At 48.0% G+C, this 19,183-nt stretch overlaps 7 protein-coding genes across 7 annotated transcripts; 4 read left to right on the top strand and 3 right to left on the bottom strand.

Moving 5' to 3' along the window:
• Nucleotides 1–196: 196 nt before the first annotated feature.
• Nucleotides 197–1,089, top strand: ATNIH1004_007533 (uncharacterized protein; the record flags this gene model as incomplete). The annotated part of the gene is made up of 2 exons (XM_033572153.1): nucleotides 197–698; nucleotides 803–1,089. The coding sequence occupies 2 exons, from the start codon at nucleotides 197–199 to the stop codon at nucleotides 1,087–1,089; spliced, it is 789 nt and encodes a 262-aa protein (XP_033425468.1).
• A 624-nt stretch (nucleotides 1,090–1,713) lies between these two features.
• Nucleotides 1,714–2,961, bottom strand: ATNIH1004_007532 (cyclic nucleotide-binding domain-containing protein; the record flags this gene model as incomplete). The annotated part of the gene is made up of 1 exon (XM_033572152.1): nucleotides 1,714–2,961. One exon carries the CDS (start codon nucleotides 2,959–2,961, stop codon nucleotides 1,714–1,716), a length of 1,248 nt encoding a protein of 415 aa, XP_033425467.1.
• Nucleotides 2,962–5,542: 2,581 nt separating this feature from the next.
• ATNIH1004_007531 (carbohydrate-binding module family 48 protein) lies at nucleotides 5,543–7,468 on the top strand (the record flags this gene model as incomplete). Its single annotated transcript, XM_033572151.1, has 3 exons — nucleotides 5,543–5,565; nucleotides 5,788–5,923; nucleotides 6,242–7,468. The coding sequence occupies 3 exons, from the start codon at nucleotides 5,543–5,545 to the stop codon at nucleotides 7,466–7,468; spliced, it is 1,386 nt and encodes a 461-aa protein (XP_033425466.1).
• A 1,103-nt stretch (nucleotides 7,469–8,571) lies between these two features.
• Nucleotides 8,572–10,450, bottom strand: ATNIH1004_007530 (uncharacterized protein; the record flags this gene model as incomplete). The annotated part of the gene is made up of 10 exons (XM_033572150.1): nucleotides 8,572–8,708; nucleotides 8,764–8,946; nucleotides 9,025–9,281; nucleotides 9,357–9,478; nucleotides 9,530–9,650; nucleotides 9,699–9,829; nucleotides 9,879–10,003; nucleotides 10,050–10,161; nucleotides 10,212–10,295; nucleotides 10,346–10,450. The coding sequence occupies 10 exons, from the start codon at nucleotides 10,448–10,450 to the stop codon at nucleotides 8,572–8,574; spliced, it is 1,377 nt and encodes a 458-aa protein (XP_033425465.1).
• A 1,286-nt stretch (nucleotides 10,451–11,736) lies between these two features.
• On the top strand, nucleotides 11,737–12,132 carry ATNIH1004_007529 (uncharacterized protein; the record flags this gene model as incomplete). Its single annotated transcript, XM_033572149.1, has 2 exons — nucleotides 11,737–11,948; nucleotides 12,027–12,132. The coding sequence occupies 2 exons, from the start codon at nucleotides 11,737–11,739 to the stop codon at nucleotides 12,130–12,132; spliced, it is 318 nt and encodes a 105-aa protein (XP_033425464.1).
• Nucleotides 12,133–12,358: 226 nt separating this feature from the next.
• On the bottom strand, nucleotides 12,359–14,096 carry ATNIH1004_007528 (uncharacterized protein; the record flags this gene model as incomplete). The annotated part of the gene is made up of 6 exons (XM_033572148.1): nucleotides 12,359–12,680; nucleotides 12,745–12,894; nucleotides 12,943–13,241; nucleotides 13,292–13,468; nucleotides 13,524–13,937; nucleotides 13,998–14,096. 6 exons carry the CDS (start codon nucleotides 14,094–14,096, stop codon nucleotides 12,359–12,361), a joined length of 1,461 nt encoding a protein of 486 aa, XP_033425463.1.
• A 1,156-nt stretch (nucleotides 14,097–15,252) lies between these two features.
• On the top strand, nucleotides 15,253–16,230 carry ATNIH1004_007527 (VIT1/CCC1 transporter family protein; the record flags this gene model as incomplete). Its single annotated transcript, XM_033572147.1, has 2 exons — nucleotides 15,253–15,614; nucleotides 15,717–16,230. The coding sequence occupies 2 exons, from the start codon at nucleotides 15,253–15,255 to the stop codon at nucleotides 16,228–16,230; spliced, it is 876 nt and encodes a 291-aa protein (XP_033425462.1).
• Between the last annotated feature and the right edge of the window lie 2,953 nt (nucleotides 16,231–19,183).

Genomic DNA, 19,183 nt, shown 5'->3' with positions numbered 1-19,183 from the left:
GCACCTGCCTGGGGACAGAATCTCATCCCCTTCATAAGCACATCACACGCATGCCAAGAATCAGTCCAGACCAGTCACTGCCTTGATAGGACCTCCATCAGATATACATACTCAGTATATATATCCAGTATATGAGGACCACTTCACCTGACATAAAAGGAGACACTAAAAGAGAGAACGAGGAGAAGAAAAAGAAATGCCACCCAAAGCCAAATCCAAATCAAAAAAGGACCTTTCCCTTACTAAACCCTCTCCATCCCACCCCAAACCCAACTGGCCTCCTCTACGACCTCTCATTCCTTCCTCCGACTTGTCCCTCTCCCCGCTCCTCAGGGACCAGATCTATCTGATCCCAAACCTCCTGCCTTCATCCCTCTGCAAGACCTACGTTTCGTTTCTGGCCTCCTTACCCCTCGTCACTACGCCTGGAAAACCAAAGAAAGACGAGGCATTGCGCGTCAATGATCGGTTACAGATCCAGGATGAGACGTTCGCCGAGATGCTGTGGAGCGAGACGGCGCTGAAAGAGCTTATCACTGTGCGCGCAGTAGAGGGAGAAGAAGAAGAAGAGGAGGAGGGTGAACATGGCACTCCTCGTCGCCGCTCGATGGAGGAGATCTGGGGCGGGGTACCTTTGGGGTTGAATGCGAATATCCGCATCTACCGATATTCAAGGGGGCAGTTTTTCGGGGCGCACTGTGAGTATTTCCTTCCTTCTTTTCTTTCCTTTATCTATCTATATATGTATTCTCTCTCTTATATGGTATATGTTGTATCAATTGACAATGTCGATCTACCCCAGACGATGACTACAACACGGTCACCTTTTCCTCCCCTTCATATTCATCCCGACCGGGACGCACCACATGGACTCTACTCATCTACCTGACGAATTGCACGGGAGGAGAAACAGTCTTCTACCCTGAAGCCACTCGGACGAACCGCAATCCGAGTCCGGTCTCGGTCGCGCCGCAGACAGGTATGGCACTACTCCATCGACATGGCGACAGCTGTCTCTTTCACGAAGGGAAGGAGGTCCTGGACGGAGAGAAATGGGTGCTTCGGAGTGATTTGGTGGTGGAGTGTTGATTCCTGATAGACCTTGTATGACTCCCCGCTTATTTAGAATTTATTTATTGCCATGTACGGAGTATGGATGGACGGATGGATGAATTTACGTCCTTTTGCAGGCACCGGACAGATTGATAAGAGCACGATCCTATTACAAGGATAACGCTAGTCATCAATAGATCAACATGGTAGCATTGTACAAGACAAAAAGAGAATGAAGTATTCCAGAACTAGTTATATCCACAACTAATAAGCCAAGGTCAATGAGAAGGCAGGGTTACATATAGAGGCAAACGGTTGGCTGTCGCAACTGCCTGTCAGCTCACGAGTACAGCCAATCTTCATTCTAACAAGCCAAAAAGATGGTAAGGAAGAAAAAGAAAGAAATTATCCCTGCAAGAAAAGTCACAAAACAGTCTATCCGATTTGCTGGATAGACGTCCATGAGACCAGCGGCCCGCCGACGACATGACCGCGTCAAATCCATCTTTCATCTCTTTAAAACCATATGCTCCCTTCACCTATTCCGTTGGATACCAAAACGACACAAGAATACAGGAAATAATAATAAAAGAAAAGGTGACTATGGGATAGTAACAAACATACACACCAGACCGCATTCCTCCCCCTATGACATCGAATTTACGCGGCCGAAGGTGTAAGATTTGATTCATAATCGGTCCTTCGCATAATCTCCTCCACAGGGCCTAGTAGCCGCTTGAACCCATCTCGGCCCAGTCTGGCGACCTTGACATCGGTCTTACTGACAATGCTGGCGGCTCGGGGCTTATCGTCCAGCAGAGCGAGCTCGCCAAAGAAATCCCCTCGGCGATAGGACTTCACTGGTCCTTCCACGCCGCTTTTGAAGGCGTCCGCTTCGCCCGATTCAAGAAGATAGAAGGCATCACCTGGGTCGCCTTCCTCTATGATGGTCGAACCACTCGGGTATTTGATTGCGTCCAGAGCGTCCGCGATCTTGGCACGCTCATAGGGCTTCAGACTCGACAGCAGCGGGACTTCTTCGAGAAAAGCCTCATACATACGACGGCGCTGGAAGGCCGAATCCATCAAAATCCGCCGGAATGTGATGCGGTCGAGGGCCCACAGGGTACTCTTGGGGTCAACTGATACGATAGTGGCGGCTCGAGGGGCGTTGTACATGAGAGCCAGCTCCCCAAACGACCCTCCAGGCCCAATCGAACCAACCTTACTACCCATTCCATCCGCACCGGGCTGCACCGAGCCTGATGGGTGAATATAGACATCGAAGTGACCATTTTCCACAATGTAAAAATAGTCACCCGCGTCGCCCTGCGAGATCACCTTGATATCTTTGGCTGGAATCGGCTTTTCGACTAGAGCATCGAGCACCGTCTTAAACTGATCGTCATCTAAGTGTGAGAAAAGAAAGTTATTGCTGACGGCAACCTTCAGACGAGAAATCTGCTCGTCGGACTTTGGGTGATATGGTGGCACCCAGCTATCTGCGCCCGCGGATGTCGGGTTCAGAGACTCGGCAGATACTGACGTCCGACGTCCCAATGCATAGTTATTCGGAAATCCCTGATCCAATCCCCCAGTTGGGCGGTCACCCTCTGGCAAGTCTGTGTAGTCCTGATCCTCATATCCGTCCCCGGACGGGTCTCCGAAAGGGCTTCTGTTGAACCGTATAGCTTCGCTGCGACCCTCACTAAACGCATTGCCCCCGAAGAGGTTGTCCCCTGCAGAGGAAGTTCCGGCTGTGGTGTTTGCAGTTTGAAAAGTGCGATCGGTTGGTGACGTCACCTCATACTCATCTTCTTCGGAAATCTTTTGGAATGAGGACGACCGGTCGTCTTTGGTCCCAATCCTAAGATGCTGGTTGGAGCTAGAAAAGGAGCTTTCGGCCATACTGTCGGTCAGATGGCCGGAGAGAGCACCACTCCGGCCACAGGGAAGTGGGGTAGGTGGGAGGTTGGAATGCTGCAAGTGAAGCGAGTGGGATGGTCGAGCGGGAGTGGTCTGAGAGAGATCAGACGCCGAACAGTCTAAAGACAAGTGACGAGAAGAAGGAAATGATGGGGGAAAGCGCGGAGAAGGTAAGAAATGGGCGGTCATTTGAGAGCGCGAATGAAGGCGCAGCAGATCAAAGAAGAGAGGAGGGGCGGGTAGGGAAACCGACAGAGTTAGTAGCTAATTGGGGTCTTCTCCGCCAAAGAGTGAGTGGGTATTCAGTGGTGAAGTCTAATTGGAGAAACCAAAAACACCGCGGTCCAGAGGTGACGATGGTTTTGATGGTTTTGGGTTTTTGCAGCTCTTGGGCGGGGAGGAAGGGTGGAAGTGGAATTATAGCAGTAAGGTAGTAGGATCAGTTGGTAAGGGACGGGGGTTTTATGTGCTGCCGCGAAAAGGGGATATGAGGAGTGAATTCGATTTCTTTTCCCTTTTGCTTCTGTTTCCCCTCCCCTTTTTTTTTTTCAATTATTTTTCTGGAGAATTTATTGGGGTCTTGGAAGGAAAAGAGTGGGAACACAAAATAGCTTCAGACGGGCCAAGCTTTTGGAGGGGTAACAGAACTAGGTAGGGCGGGACAGGTGAGACTCACCATCTACCAGATCACCGTCAGCTTGTCGTTCGCTAGGTCGTGTGGAAAGCTTCCTCGGACGAAAGGTGGGTGAAAATCACCTTGAAGTTGGAAGGGAAGATGGCAGTGTTTCTACAGGTTATGTTCTAGCTATTCAAGAGAAGGGAGACTGACAAGGAAAGGATGATTCTGGAGAGTGTAGAAAGGGAGAGACGAAGAAAATGGGAGGAAATAAGGGAAAAGGAAAATTGCGGGGAGTAGGAAAGTGACGGAAGGCTTATGGCCAGAGCTTCTGGATGATGGATGGATGGATGGATAAAAAATCAATCAATCTGTAATTCATTCCTCCATCTCAAGGATTCTATTCTAGTTTTGTGCACAATTCCCATCGCAACCCAATGATATCCCAATGGATACCTGGATGGCTGCGGACTACTTTCCTCTTTCCTAGGCATATATGGCCAACGATGCATGGATCGACATCACTGGTGTCCCCGCTAAATTGCCCACTACCTCAATAGCGAAAAGGGGTGGTGTCAATAGTCTGGAAACAGTGGAAAGACAAGTGCGATAGACGATGGGAATCGTTCTAGAATCGATTTCCCAAGATGAATAGGGCTTAGGAATGCGAGGGAAGGGCCGTGCCAACCATCGGGATGTGTGGAAGCTTCCATCTAGCGGTCTTCCAGGGGTTTTCTAGAAGGCTGGAGGAGGTCCGAAAAGGGGAGAGCTCATCTGGCTGATGTTGCGCCACTGTCCCCATTTGATTCATTTATCGACACTCTCCTAAGTATGTATGATAGTTTATTTCCATTTTATTTATTATTAGTTTTTAAAAAGGAGAGAGAGGTGATACTCCCAGATTTTTCCACATCAAATTCCATCTTCTTTCGTCCTTCAAAAGGCGGTTCGGTGGCAAACTCCGTGCCGCATTGCAGGCTGAGGTCATGATGTTCAAACATCTGACGTCTGTCTTCAGAGCTCCCTGCGTATATTGGACAGATCGCCGCCTAGAATCCCCCATCCATGGTCGACCGCATCTTCTCATCCTCCCCTCCCGTGGATCAAGCAGGGTTCTAGGTTCTAGGCAAGTAGAGTTGGTAGTGGGGTCGCCGTTTTCGATGTGCTGGTGTTGCCGTCTTGGGCCTAGAGGGTGGCCCGTGCCGTGGACGAAATGGAATTTTCATTTTGTGTGTTCAATAAGGATCAGAAAGTAATAATAGCAGGAAGAACTAATAATAATAAGATTTTATATCTCTATCATATCATATATCTAATATAATTGGTGGTGGCGATGCTAACGAACTCTGGTAGCTACTCCGGAGTGTGAAGCCATCGCATGGCTCGGTGGTTGCAACTTCACTGCAGATACATAGTAGGAAACCACCAAAGACGAATTGTATAAGTCCAATGTATAAACCCAGAACCCATCAGCAGCAAATAGGCAACGCCTACGAGGTAATAGGGTTCGTTCATACACCATTGACTAGCCCTTGGTGAGTTGTACAAGGCAGTTTCATCGGCAAGAGTCTAGATCCAGTCACAAGGGCGGTCTCAGCATCATCATGTACTGGCGAGAGATTCTTCGAGAGTCCGAGTCGTTTTCCCGGAATTCATCCCTCAGTGAATATCTTCTTGTCTCAGGGCTTCTTACGCTCTCCCCTTTCTCTTCATTTGTTAGCTCAGCCTAGCTCTCCTGCCAAAGTATCCGGTCGGAGGCCTGTGTGTGTGTGTGTTGTGTGTACACCCCGCTTTACCTTCAACCCCAGCCTCTTTCTCCCAGCCAAACTCCCTTGATAGCCCGCAGGTCAAAAAGCTCTCCCACCCCGTCGCATCGCCTATAGACTGCGTCCTTTTATTCTGTACTCCTTCCTGTCTCCTGTGACTCACTGTGTGAAGGGGAAAAATATGAGGAGTTACACGTTTCGATGGTAAGTTCAGGCTACCAGATTCCCAATGAGAGTACCTTTGCCGTGCACCTGGAAACCTAATCAAAGCATTGCCTCCAATTCTACTCGCAATCATTAAATGCCACTGTACCCCGCCGCCTTCTGTCCCAAGCGACGATAATTCCATACCGGTCGGGACAGAAACTCTCCTGTAGCTTCACCGTATGGGATGATTTGATCGCTGACTGATGCGGGACAAACTAGGCCTCACGATGCGAACGAGGTGTTCGTCACGGGGACCTTCGACGATTGGGGTAAGACGATTAAGCTAGATAAAAAAGGAGAGTTTTTCGAGAAAGAGGTTCAATTGTCCGCCACGGACGAGAAACTGCACTACAAGGTAAGGGAGTTATCATGGACTTTCCAGTACGTCTGAAACATCAATGGCCATTTCTTGCATTTTGTTTATTAAGATGGGAAGAAAACGAAAGCATGTTAAAAACATCTTTTCCGTGACTCAACTATTGTGTCTGCCTAAGACATGAAAAGCCAAAATGACGCGCCTCTCGCTTCCCTCCACTGACGTCATGCTACCGCCTTTTGCTATCGGCCGTCGAAGCCGTGCCCCCCCACTCTTCCCCCTAAAGCTTTATAAGAAATCGTCACGTCAGCATTCCTTAAAAGTTGGGTTCGCTAACTCATGTGTTTCCAATGAAAGTTTGTCGTTGACGGCATCTGGACTACCGATAGTAGCGCCCCAGAGGAAGACGACGGTAGCTACAATATTAACAACGTCCTTTACCCTGATCAGATCCCAGACAAAACGAAGAGAGTCTTACAAAACGGTGCACCAGTCATGGCCGGTGTGACGCCAGACTCTACCACCGCTGCGCTGGCAGGAGGAGTTCCCAAAGACTCGAACAAACATATCGTCGGAGATGCCACTTTTCGGTCCACTGCTCCGGGATCGACTACTGCCGAGCTTGCTCAAAATGTCCCCTTCGAGCAGAGAGCAAATGTGCCTGGAACATTCCCCCAAACTCCCGGGGATGATCAATATTCTGTGAACCCGATACCCGCTTCTAGCGGCGCAGGCAACCCGATCTCGCTGAAGCCGGGCGAGAAAGTACCAGACCCCAGCACTTTCAATCCCAATACGATCCAATCAACTGTCCGAACAGATGAGGCTGGCTACAACCAGGATGCTAGCTATCCATTGACCGGTGGGCAGACGAAGGAAACCAGTAGTTCAGCCGCTTCTTCGGCGCCTAAAAACTTGATCCCAGAGTCCAGCCTCCCAATGGGTGAAGCTTGTCAGGGGCTTTCGGATCCTGCCACGATTCAGTCGGTGGCACCAACGTCCACCACCGCCGGTCTTGCTGCAGCGGTTCCACTCGAGTCCCAGAAGAAACAGGCGAACGTTGGAGTGGACTTCCCTGTGAGCGAGGTACCCGACGTGGTGAAGAACTCGATATCTGAGGCGCACAAGTCTCCCGAGGCAGCTGCAAACAAAGAGGCTGTGGATGAGAAGAAGGAGGTGGAGAAGGAACTTCGAAGCAAGATCCCTGAGGACACATCGAGCGGTACACCCGCGCCCACTGCAGAAGCAGTGGGCGCGGAAACGGCTCCCCACGCCACAGAGCCGCAGCCCAAATCGGAGCAGCTGTCCCCTAGGGCCACAACTCCCACCAATCAAGAGCCTACGGTGACTACGGGTGTTGAGGAGACGAAGGTTCCTAAGGAATCAGGACCAGGGGCCGTTCCTCCCGCGTCGACCGCCGATAAGGCCACCGGAAGTACGACTGAAAATGTATCTGCGGGAGCCACAACAAATACTACCAAGGACACTACCCCCAAGAGTCCTTCCGGTACAAATGGGACCAAGGAGAAGCGGAGAAGCCGCGCCAGTGAATTTTTCCACAAGCTTAAGGAGAAATTCAAATAGACCGGTGTTTGCGTCTCATGGGCGCAGTGAGCTGGTTGTAACGTCAGATACGATGCAAGTGATTTATGAATAGGAGGAGATGCTTTGTTTATGTTTTGTCATCGTTAATAGTCTGGATACCTTTTTGTATCTTGCATGCGTTCGTTTATACCTTTCCATTCTGCGGCTTCCGGTTTCGACGATAGGTAGTTTGTTACACATAGGGATAATTCGTGGTTATCCGATATAATATGACCACTAGGTACTATTGTTCTTATTATTGCATTCTATCTGTAACCTCAAAAGGACCAACAGTGTTATATAGGTATGAAATTAGACACCTTCTGGTTCAACGTAACCGGGAACCCAAGCACACTGAACCATCAGCATTTGCACGCAGAGAAAGTAAAACAAAGAAAACAACTTACTCCCTGCCTGTCTGTGTCAAACAACACCCACAGAATATCGAAGCTGGATAACAAATGACCTATTATATCTTCAGCTTCAGTCGACTCTAGACGGGGAGAATCTCAAGACCCTACAGCTGAGACAATACCCATACAGAACCCTACCATCTCATCATATCAGCATGACCCACCTACTTAAACTAGAATATATAGATAGAAAGACAGGCAGGAGGGGGGAGGGAGAGATATACCGAGCGTCGGACCAAAGACTTTACATCTACATGGATTCTGGTCCGTTCCGCATTGGAAGCAGATCGGGGCGATAGGGATGAAAGGGATGTCGCACATGTTGATATTGAACTTGATTTGGATTGGATATCGATTTTTTTTGGAGTCAATGCAAGGCGATATTTTCTAAATACATGGAATTGCATGATTGTATGTATGATTCATCATGACGATGGCGGGTGTAACCTTCCATACTTGGGATATTGTTTATCTTCATCAGTGGGGTTAGGATTGGTAATGGTATAGATAAATGAATAGAGAGAGAGAGTCTTGTAGTCAAGTTATTTTGTATATGCGTCTGTCATTCATCTCATATTCCTGATCCCATGACTGTCCACATGCTTGTACTCTGTCGGTAGTCAATTTACCTCTCACAACCCATCCTTCACAACATATTATCAAATACCATCCAAATCAATGAACATCCAACTACACTCTCCGTCTCAAAATTATTTTCCCTCTCGGTGGCGTCCCTACGATATTCAACTTATCAACCAGAGCAAACTCCCCATCCACCAATTCCATCTCCGCTTCCGCCAACAACGTCAAGACCACCATCTTGATCTCTGTCAACCGTGGTCAATCACTCACTTAAGGAATAAGAGAGAGAGGTAAACGAACCCGCAACAGCCAAAAACCGTCCCGGACATGCCCATCTCCCCAGTCCGAAAGAAAGATGTCCTGGTCCCGTCGTGGTCGCCAGTTTCCGGTCCATGGTCCAGCGCATCCCGTCAAAGGTATCGGGGTTGGGGATGTACTCTGGGGAACGGTTGGATGTATAGACCATCGGATGGACGAGGGCACCTTGATCGAGATCAATCAACAATCATAAATCATGAGTAACCAATCGATCAATCGATTGGGATAGGAAGGGGGGCGTACCACGTGGGATAAAGTATCCTGCTAATTGCAAATCTTTCCGCGGGCTGCGAACGGTGGTGATAGTCTCCCCTTTCATGCGGAGGACCTCACGGATGAAAGACTCGGCGCAGACGACGTGTCGGAGCGTTTCGGCTGTCAAAGCCAGGGGAGGTCCGCTGGGACTCCAATTCAGTGAGCGAGATAGATCGCTCAGGATGGATTCCTGACATTCAGGATGGCGGGCCAGTTCGAAAACGACGTAGGTCATGATGACCACTCTGTGAACATTGAGTTGGGTTGGTTGTGTACAGAACAAAGAGTGAAATAGGAAGTAAAAGAAAGCCCATACGGACGTTTGGTGGACAGAAGCGAAAATGAAAGCCCAGCATAAGATAATCGCCCAGATTTTTGACACGGTTGAGATGTGGCCGTCTTTCGAGGCCAATTTTCCAGCGAGGAAGGACAGAACGGTGATCTGGATGGTAAGTTTGTTCTAGAGTGATGGATGAATGGATTGTCGACATACATGTCTGTTGTCGGCATCTTTGCCTCTGGGGATTTGGGATAACTGGGACAATGCGACCCAAATGTTCGATCCGATTTCTTTTCCAGACTTCCAGACTAACTGGGATAGGATGAACCCACCCCTACCCACTCAGCAATTTAGTGTTGTATATTCGCATGGGTTCACCTACCACATGTAGATGGAGTACAAGGTTGGAAACGTCTTGCCCCAGCTTGATTGGTTCTGAAACATCCCCGTTGCCTTGGCCATTCCTTGGGCTACATCAACGATGAGATCGGAGTTAAATGTCGAGGCGAGCTCCTGGTAATCCAGTCAGAGGACGGCCGCGAAAAAAGAGAGTCTCGCTCACATTTCCGAATATGATGATAGTCATGGCTTCGGCGACTGTTTTCTGCAGATATGGCAGTGGATCGAACGGACTGTCTCCATGGATCTGGACCAATTCTGCGGCATGTCGTTGAAAGACGGGCGAAACTCGTTTTAATTAGCATCACCATCTTGAGCGGAGTAGGCGTCTTACTCTTTGGAATGAGTGATTTTAGATGCTTGGCTGCCACTTCGGTGGCGATGGCATCCACATCTGCGTGAAAACTCCCGCCATGGAGCAAGTACAGCAGGCTCAACTTAAGAGTCTGAAAATTGTCAGGTCTGGTCGAGATCAGGGAGAATGGAGGCCTTCTACCTTGGAAATGCCGAGCTCAAAGCTAAAGGTAGTGTCATCCGTCAGGACACGTTCGGTGAGCTGTTTTGATACGATATACTGGATCTTCTCATGGTATAAGTGAGGATAAATTAATACAGCAAGGGAGGGTTTACGTTTCCACTGCCATGGTACCGGAAAACCTGGCCATAATGCTGGACTCCGTAGGTGAAACACTCGTGTGGGTTCTGGATGATCTCATCTCTCTGATAGTTTGACATTAGGCAGCATTTCACCATGACAGGTCAGACTACATACGCTGAATGGGATGATTGGAGGATGAGGGTATTTTCTGATCTGGATATACCTCAGTCACCTCGTTGGATCCTAAGGATCAGCAGACATACATTGGATCTCGATCGATCTCGGATGATGGATACTACCAGCAGCAGTACCAAGACAACGACACCGAGAAGAGACACCAACATCATGTCCATCAGTCGTCAGTTCACTGCCTCGATCTTCTTCCGTTTCACAGACTCGACTCGACCTGACCTCGAGGTTGGTGCCGTGGGTCAATAAATAGCCGAAGAAACGGTCAACAATGCGTGGCCGTGAAACGTTGTACATTTCGGTGCTTAGCTGTTTGTCTCAGTTCTATGAACCACTTCATTGATTCTATCCATGGTATAGTTGGACGAGTGGGCATACATGTGCCGGTCTTCTGCTCGGTGCCTAGGTTGACTTAGGGTTTGCCATATTTGGATTCGGCTACACAGTAAGGTACCGAAAGTATCCAGTTAATCTTATTCTATCTTGTCAATAGAGTAATCAATCATCAGCATTTATTTTCACAGTAGACCGCTATTAATTCCTCCGAACTGATAGAACAAATAGATACTAAATGCAGTGTGTAGTACTGTATACAGCTAGTGCTGACCGACCCACTGCACCTGGCGAAGTATGTACATTACATCCATACAATCAACACCGCCCCTTGCTAGCATCCTGCAGTGTCGCAAGTAAATCAAGCCTGAACCAATAACCTCATTGTATGTTTTGTTTTCCCTGCACAAATATCCCCCTCCTGAATCCATCTGTGTATCATTCTGGCCATTTCAGCCTAGAGTAATACTATCTATATACCTAGCGCAGGCACCAATATTTTTCCATTCCCCCGCGCCAATTCTTGGCTCGATGAACGGATCGTTTCATTCTTTCTCCCTTGACGGTTGATTTTTTTTTTTTTCTTTCCTTTTCATTCTTGTTCTTTCCAAATACTTGATTTTAATTTTCAAACAAACAGGGGGGGTGGGAGAGAAAGAGAGTAAAAGAAGTATGCACATGTCTCCCTTCCGCACAATCATGTACACGAGACCCAAATATTCTAAGTTCTAATCGATCCGATGTACCCCACTGTCACTAACGGTTAATCAAATCAAATCAGCCCTACCTCTACCTGTTATCCAGAAGACCCATCCTCCCCTCTTTCTTTTCTTACCCCTGAGTCTATTGCAAACCACATCACCAACCTATCAACGAAAAGAAGAAGCAAAAAGAAAGAGAAATGGCCCTCCGAAATCTCCTCCCCCTCTTCGTCCTCCTTATCGTCGTCTCCGTCATCGCCGTCATCGGATATATCGCGTGGAGCGTCGCCCAGGAAGTCACGCGCAACACGCGCTCGAAAATGGAGAAGAAAAACGTCGTTTGGACGCGCGATGGTATGAAAGTCGGTGTGAAGGAATTGAAAGATGAGGATTATAAGGATCGGAGTCAGAGGTGTGTCTTTTTCCTCTGGTTTTTTTTTAGGGAAGAAAGAGGGGAAGAAAGATTTCTGTTTCTCGCTAATCTGCTTAGTGTCCTCGTAAATATATGGAATCATACTTCTTTTCCAGCGTATAAGAGTCGGTTTTGGAATATGGAGGGGCTGGCGGATGATGGGAAGGAGGCCAAGAGGAAGTAGCAGTGAGTTTTATTCCTATTTTATTTTATTATGATCTGGTAGCTAATGGTGTATTCAGATTCTATGATCTAGTTACAGACCTAGTCCAACTCAGAAGCCGAATGTAGTCTAACGATCACTTAATTGATCTTGAATGAATGAACGATTCCGATTCCCCTGGTGATGCCATCCAGCATATATCTATATTCATGTATCCACATAACGCACCCATATATACCATACCGTCTCAATTCTTATTCCTATTCCTATAGTAGCTCTCATCCTGGTTAAGAAGATAAAATGGCTCCGGCTTCGGCTCCCAGCTACTACCATACCACCGGGGCGTGGTCAGACTCATGGGCGTGTCCTCGCGCATCTTATGCGAGAAAACATGCTCAAAGGTCTTGGCCCATTGCACGCGGTTATTAAGTCCCTCCAGATCCCACAGCTCCTGCAGGAAGTGCAGGAAAGACGAGTGCGTGTAGGCTGAGTTGTCGGCGTACATGGTACCCTGGTCATGGATCAGAGTGTTGGGTTCGATATATGGTGATATCAGGAAAGCCGGGACGCTGATCAACGGTTAGTGCCTTTTTTTCTTTTTCTGCTTTGTTTCCACAGAGTTATTGTACTTACCGCACTCCAAGACGGGTGAAGTCATAGTGAACATGATGTCCCTCCGACTCCCCATCGAATTCGATCTTGTCTTGTGGCTGTGGAACGTTTACCGGCGGTGGAACGTGGTCCGCAAAGCCTCCGTGTTCATCAAAGTTGATGATGATCAAGCTGACCCCATCAGCATTACTCTCCAGTATACTTGTGGGTGGAGCCTACGCGTTATCCCAGTATTTGGACCGCCGCACTGCATCGTACACATGTTTAATCAACTGCTCGCCGGCAGCCATGTTGCTGGTGGGATGCATGGAGTCGATTGTGCAGCATTCCGGGTTGATATAGGAGAAAGTGGGCAGCGTGCCCTCTTCTAAGTCCCGATAGAAGTCATTGGCGTGGGCCAGACGGTCCATGGCATTGTCTTGAACCCACTGCAGGATAGTAAGCGGCGCATCCTTATGGAAATAGGGGACAACACTGACTTTATACATCCATGCATCGATGATATCTGTTTCGTAGTACTGGATTGACGTTAGCACATCTGCAGTTCAAGGGAACGAGGCCTCCTTACATTCTTCCAGCTAATGTTCTTATGGCTCAACGCCTCGAATATGGACGTCGCGCACGTCGTGCCGGTCATATTGTTGAAAAACCCTGCCGCTTGATTACTATTGTCGAGATATCCACAGGTCGAGCCCGACGTCGCAAATTGCCTATTGGGATTAGTAGGCCCCGGGTGTTCCGCAAACTGTATTCCATTCTGGTTAGCCAGTCCAGACGCAGTTCAGGCTGGATGAACTTACATATGAGTCCCAGAATGCAAAGCTCTGCGCGAGCTCTGCCAGCGTTGATGATTTCTTGTAGTCGTAGGATTTGATAACAAACCCCGCCTCTCCTGGCGTAGCACTGTATTTTTCAGATTGACGCTCAATGAATCCTCCCATACTTGCAACATCGTCGTTCGTGGCGCTCCATTTCCGGTAGATCTGATATGTCACACCAGCAAATTCATGGTCCGGGTCGGTCAGCGGCACTTCTGTCTCATATGGCGAGGCGCAGATTTCCAGCGGTTCATCCCACACCGTCCAGTTGGGGTTAGTGTACTCGTTGCAGTATTTGATATTACGCAGGTTGTCGATATCTGGATGGAAGTCCCAGTATCCAGCGATATTATCAAACGAGTGGTTCTCCATCATCAGATAGATGACATGTTTGATCTGGTCTTATCAATGTCTTGTCTATCAACAAGAGAGGGGTAGAGAGCACAGTCCACTTACATTGGAACGAAGCCGGCCCCAGACCTCCTCTCCCCGTTTGTGAGGAAGAGCCGAGGTGCATGCGGCCAGTGCAAAGACCAAAGCAACAGTTGATTTCATAATTTCTTTGGATTCGTCTCTACTGCAACCTTTCCTTTTCTCTCGTCATCCCTCTACAATCCACGGCGGACGCGACATATTTATCTCCATTCCCTGCCCCCCTGTCATCGATTGGTATCTCGTCGCGTCTTGCCAGACATACGGTGACATTCCAAGCGAGGATCCACTTTCACAGCAAACTATGTGAACGGCAGGGTTCTGGATACCTGCGGGTCTGCCGTATCAACCGAAGGATGGCAGACAGAGCCAATGATGCCCGTTGTGAACGAGAAGAAAAGCACGCCTCGTGAGACACCATGATAACATGGTACGGAGTATTTCCGAGGGTGGTGTGAGGGAAATTAGATGAAGCTGGCCAGAGGTCGGATGAAAACGATTAGGAGATTTCCGAGACACTTAATTGGCGGTGTGCAGACCGTAGGAGTGTAGAAAGAACCGTTTACTCCATTAGGTAGGTGAGAGATGTAGGAGGAGTCATTGTGAGAGATAGATCCAGTAGAAAATACCCTGCTCGACGTTTGTATACCGTATAGATGCATAATTGCTGGTGACTGACCATGCAAGGTCCACCTCCAATCACATTGTGGAATGGCCGGTGGGAATCCCCATCCACCAGCCAGAATATCCGGTTTGATTCTGTCCGGCTCTGATTGGTGAATTACCTACATTCAGGGCCCACCTTTTACCCAAATTCAGCCTAGTAGGGTGAGTTGGGCTGCCCAAGCTTTCAGGGACTCCGCAACAGGTGGGGCTCCATCTGGATATCGCAACCAATCACAGGCCCACGTGGGGGAAACCCCTTCCTCCTTGCAGCAGGTGACCGCCAGCCCCTCCAGCACGTTCTTGGTCATTCTCTCTCCATAGGCCACCTGATAAGGAGCACGCGATGGTCCCCTCATCGACTGATTGTGATGCTTGTGGTGCTTCTCTTTGATAAGACTGGTACTTTCCGTTGGTGGTTCATCGATAGCGAGCGTTTAGTTCCCTCGATTCCAATGTCCGCCGGTGGTACTTAGTTATCCTTCCGCAGCGAGTTCTTCCCAAGTCCTTTGATCAATTTTCGCTTCTCATTTCCTAATCCTTTTCTATATTATATTATATATATATATATATATATTTCCCCTGAAATAACCAGAGTAGGAACAATACCTGCATCATGTCTTTCTCCATCAAAGGCCTCCTCTCTAGTTACTCCCCTGTCTCGGAATACTCCCCCGACCTAGAAAAGGAGTATCACCTCCCGCTACAGAATGAGAGTGAACTTGGGTCCACCACAGACAAAAACTCATCTAGTTTCCAAGGAAGATTGGAGAAAAAGGAATCCAGATTTATCGATGGCCGAACTATCTCAGACGCTATCATCGGTCTGTCCGACGGAATGACTGTGCCATTTGCTCTGACGGCTGGACTCTCCGCCCTAGGTGACACCAAGGTAGTGGTATTCGGAGGATTTGCAGAACTCATTGCGGGTGCGATATCCATGGGATTAGGTGGATATCTCGGAGCCAAGAGTGAAGAGTAAGCTCTTCCTCGGTCCCTATAAAGAGTGAAAGAGAGGGGGGGGGCGGGTAGAGAGAGAGAGAGAGGTGAATGACAAAAGATAATCTAACATCTGCTCAGAGAATCCTACCGCGCCACATACAAAGAAACCGAAACACAAACCATGACTGATCCCGCCTCCGTAACAGACACCGTCTCGGAGATCTTCGCTCCCTACGATCTCCCTCCAGCCCTTGTATCTGAACTCACTGGTCACCTCGCGTCCTCGCCCATGCTCCCTTCCTTTCTCATGAACTTCCACCACACGCTACAGGAACCGTCCGGGTCGCGCGCTTTTACTTGTGCCTTAACCATCGCCCTAGGCTACTTCATTGGGGGCTTTGTACCGCTGGTGCCGTACTTCTTTGTTGGACCGCAAGATGCCTTCCTTGCGCTACGGTGGTCGATCGCAACTATGGCCGTGGCACTGTTTCTATTTGGGTATGGCAAGACGTGTTTCGTGAGCGGATGGAAGGGGAAACAGAATATTCGACGCGGTCTGATAGGCGGATTTCAGATGGTATTAGTGGGAGGGGTGGCGGCAGGGTCGGCCATGGGACTGGTGAAGGGATTCCAGCTATTAGCTTCTAAATGAGGTCGACTGTCTTCTCTCTTTTACTTTCTTTCATTTTTGGCGTTTGGTGCGGAGCGAAAAGATGTGTACGGGTTTATTATACGTAGTTGGAGTTCTCATGTATATACATATGATTGCATCCAATTCAATCTATCCGGTGTATTGGATCAGATTATCCTTGATAACCACCGCTCAGACATCCCAGGACTTGTCGATGGCGAGTTCTACGTGGAGGTAGGTTTCATGGTTCATGGTTCATGGTTATATCGAAAGTGTGCCTGGGAGAGGTCGTGTTGGTGGGAAGCTCCATGGTGATGTTGTAGTCGATGAGAGAGGCCTAGGTGGAGTGAGACAGAGGATGAAGAGCAGAAGGCCTTGGATTATGGGACTGGTGTTGTCGGGGAGAGAATGGACGTAATGTCACAATGGGAGGATAAACACCCAGCCTATCGCCCAGTCATCACTTACCATCTACGAACATTTTGAGATAGATATCGAACAACCAGAGCTTCCCCCAGTTAGTGTCGGCCGCAATGCCTCTGGCAGTCATGTGATCTATTATCTCCTAGACTACGCGGGAGCTGTTCTAGGGTGCTTCTCGTACAGCTATTGCAGGGGAATATGAAGTTCTTGGGCTAGTCCGGCGTCGATTTTGGCTCTTGGGTTGTTTGTTGTCCAGAACAAGGCCAGAGGTATGATACTGTTAAACCAGTATGGGGAGGCCTCGGAAAGTCCTGATAAAGTGGAAACTACCAGGATCTACATCATCGTTCTGGGATAATAATCCCGCAGAAGAACCCTGTCCATCGACATATCTGCGGTAGGTCCATGTACGGTATCAATCAATTAGTTGATAAGAATCTTTTCGAGGGATAAGTGGTTTCCCTGGCAGGTGGGGGGAACCACACGCAGACCCAATGCCTTTCTCAAGACTGAGAATATATGATAATTTGCGGCCATTTTGAAGATATATACGACTTCAAGAAGCCTGACATCTACCATGGTTGATATATGCAGAGATTCCCCATTTAGGAAATGTGCCCGGTGGAAAAGCGTCTGGGTGTTATATATTTTTGTCACTTGAGGTTACAATAGTTCCTAATGTGGGAGCCTGGTTTATACCTTTAGTCTGACTCTAGAGTGTAATGTGTAGTAACCCTCTGATTGCAACTATCAATACTTACGATGAGCATAGTAATTTGTTGAGCAGGATCATGTAGTACCATCAGACATTCAAATGGATCCAGTGATCTAACTACCAAAACTGCAAGGACAGCTCACCACTGCAAATTACACTTATCCCTCACGTCGTCCATGTACCACTCATTATCCTCACACAATAAGACCCCATATTAAGTTTTAAACAATTACCGGACCGATAGGCAGATTGCTAAACCCCAGTCAACAGGCCTGCATTCTATATTAGGATGAACACCTCATCCAACATGCACCGACTAAATATGAAGCCAGGAGTCGAATTACCCCCACAGAGTTACTCTCAACTACCTTACCACCCCGTATCAATGTGACCTCCAATGGTAAGTTGGATAAGCACCATTCCCGGATTCAAAGCCACCATACCTACGGTGTGCCTTTAAATTTTCTTTGATCAACATACCCAGCTGCCGACGTATGCACCTCATACCTAACTCGAACATGTAAGCTCACCCTTGATACGGAGTGCTGATAGGACCCAAATGCATGGAACATACTGTTGTCCGATCTAATTTAAGCCGAATTAGTCTAGGCGGAAGCATTTCTCTCAAGGAAGGGAGCACTGCCACGGACATCGTGCGCCTCATTACTTGGGCGTCTTGTCGTTCCAGACGTACACAATGTGGGGAGGTTCGTCCTGCTTTCGTATTTCCTACGTAGAATCTAAGTTATCCGGTCTCGTTTATCTTTATCCTCTATGGATGGTCTTGTGACGTGGTGTATCGTAAGGAGGCTCACTTGGTATTGCTTTTACAGTGTATCGCTTCGTTGTATAGGTGGACTTGGCAATATCAGATCGTTATGCTGATAATGTAATAATAGTATGGCACAGAGCCATGAATAACACAGTGTAAACTATATGATTGGAATAAGTTGGACAGATACATCCGTAGCTCACTCTGAAGTTCTACAACGCATGCGCCGTCATAGTTCTTTGTGTAATTATATGAAACAGGTACAGAATATATTCCTAAGAATATAGAGGTCGGATTACAAGTGTTAAGAACTATTTACTCAAGCATTTTAATATATAAGGATTCCCAGCAATGAGAGTAGCCAATCAACCCACTAATACATTGACTTGATCAACCTCTTACAGATCAAGCTCATTTGAAACTCTTAAATTTCCAAGACGGAAACTGGTCTGTGAAAAAGCCTATATGTCCATTCCATGTCTGGCCCGAGTTGCTGGAGAGGTTTGATTGTCTTTTTCCCTTCCTGGACAAGGAATCCCCATTCAAATGTCAAAATCGGACACACAGCTCTTGTCATACGCCATCGCTTACATACGTGAGAAAGCCCCGGGGAGTCCAGTCAATCCGCTGGACACCTGCTCGTGCCTGCTGTGATGGGAATAGGATCAATTTCTCGGTCACTCTGTTCCGCGGTGTCGACGTATTCCGCAGGTCGTATTATCTGGGTCCAGCCATCCATGGATGCATAGCCCCGTGATTCTGAGTGGATAGTCGCATGGCAGATAGGGAAAACGACAAAGTCGGATAAAGGATATGTGAGAAACAGCAAGTCAAAGCCATATCTTTTAGGATGATTATTTGGCTCGATAGATAATATGTCAACATAAGCTCATCTGCGGTCAGTAACTGCAGATGGTAAGTGCAATGTCTGACGACAAGATGGTACTTGGACCAAAGCCATGATAACACATATTAGATTGAGTCTGAATATGGAAGGCTGATCGCATAATATTAGAAGTTAGATAGTAGCCAGGCTTCCTACTTTACTATTTAGCCACCATTGT

Source organism: Aspergillus tanneri (genome assembly GCF_003426965.1).
Source record: "Aspergillus tanneri strain NIH1004 chromosome Unknown AapTan_7_pilon_pilon_pilon, whole genome shotgun sequence".
NCBI lineage: Eukaryota > Fungi > Ascomycota > Eurotiomycetes > Eurotiales > Aspergillaceae > Aspergillus > Aspergillus tanneri.
Note: the sequence above shows the minus strand (reverse complement) of the source record. Positions and strands in the feature narration are given on the sequence as shown.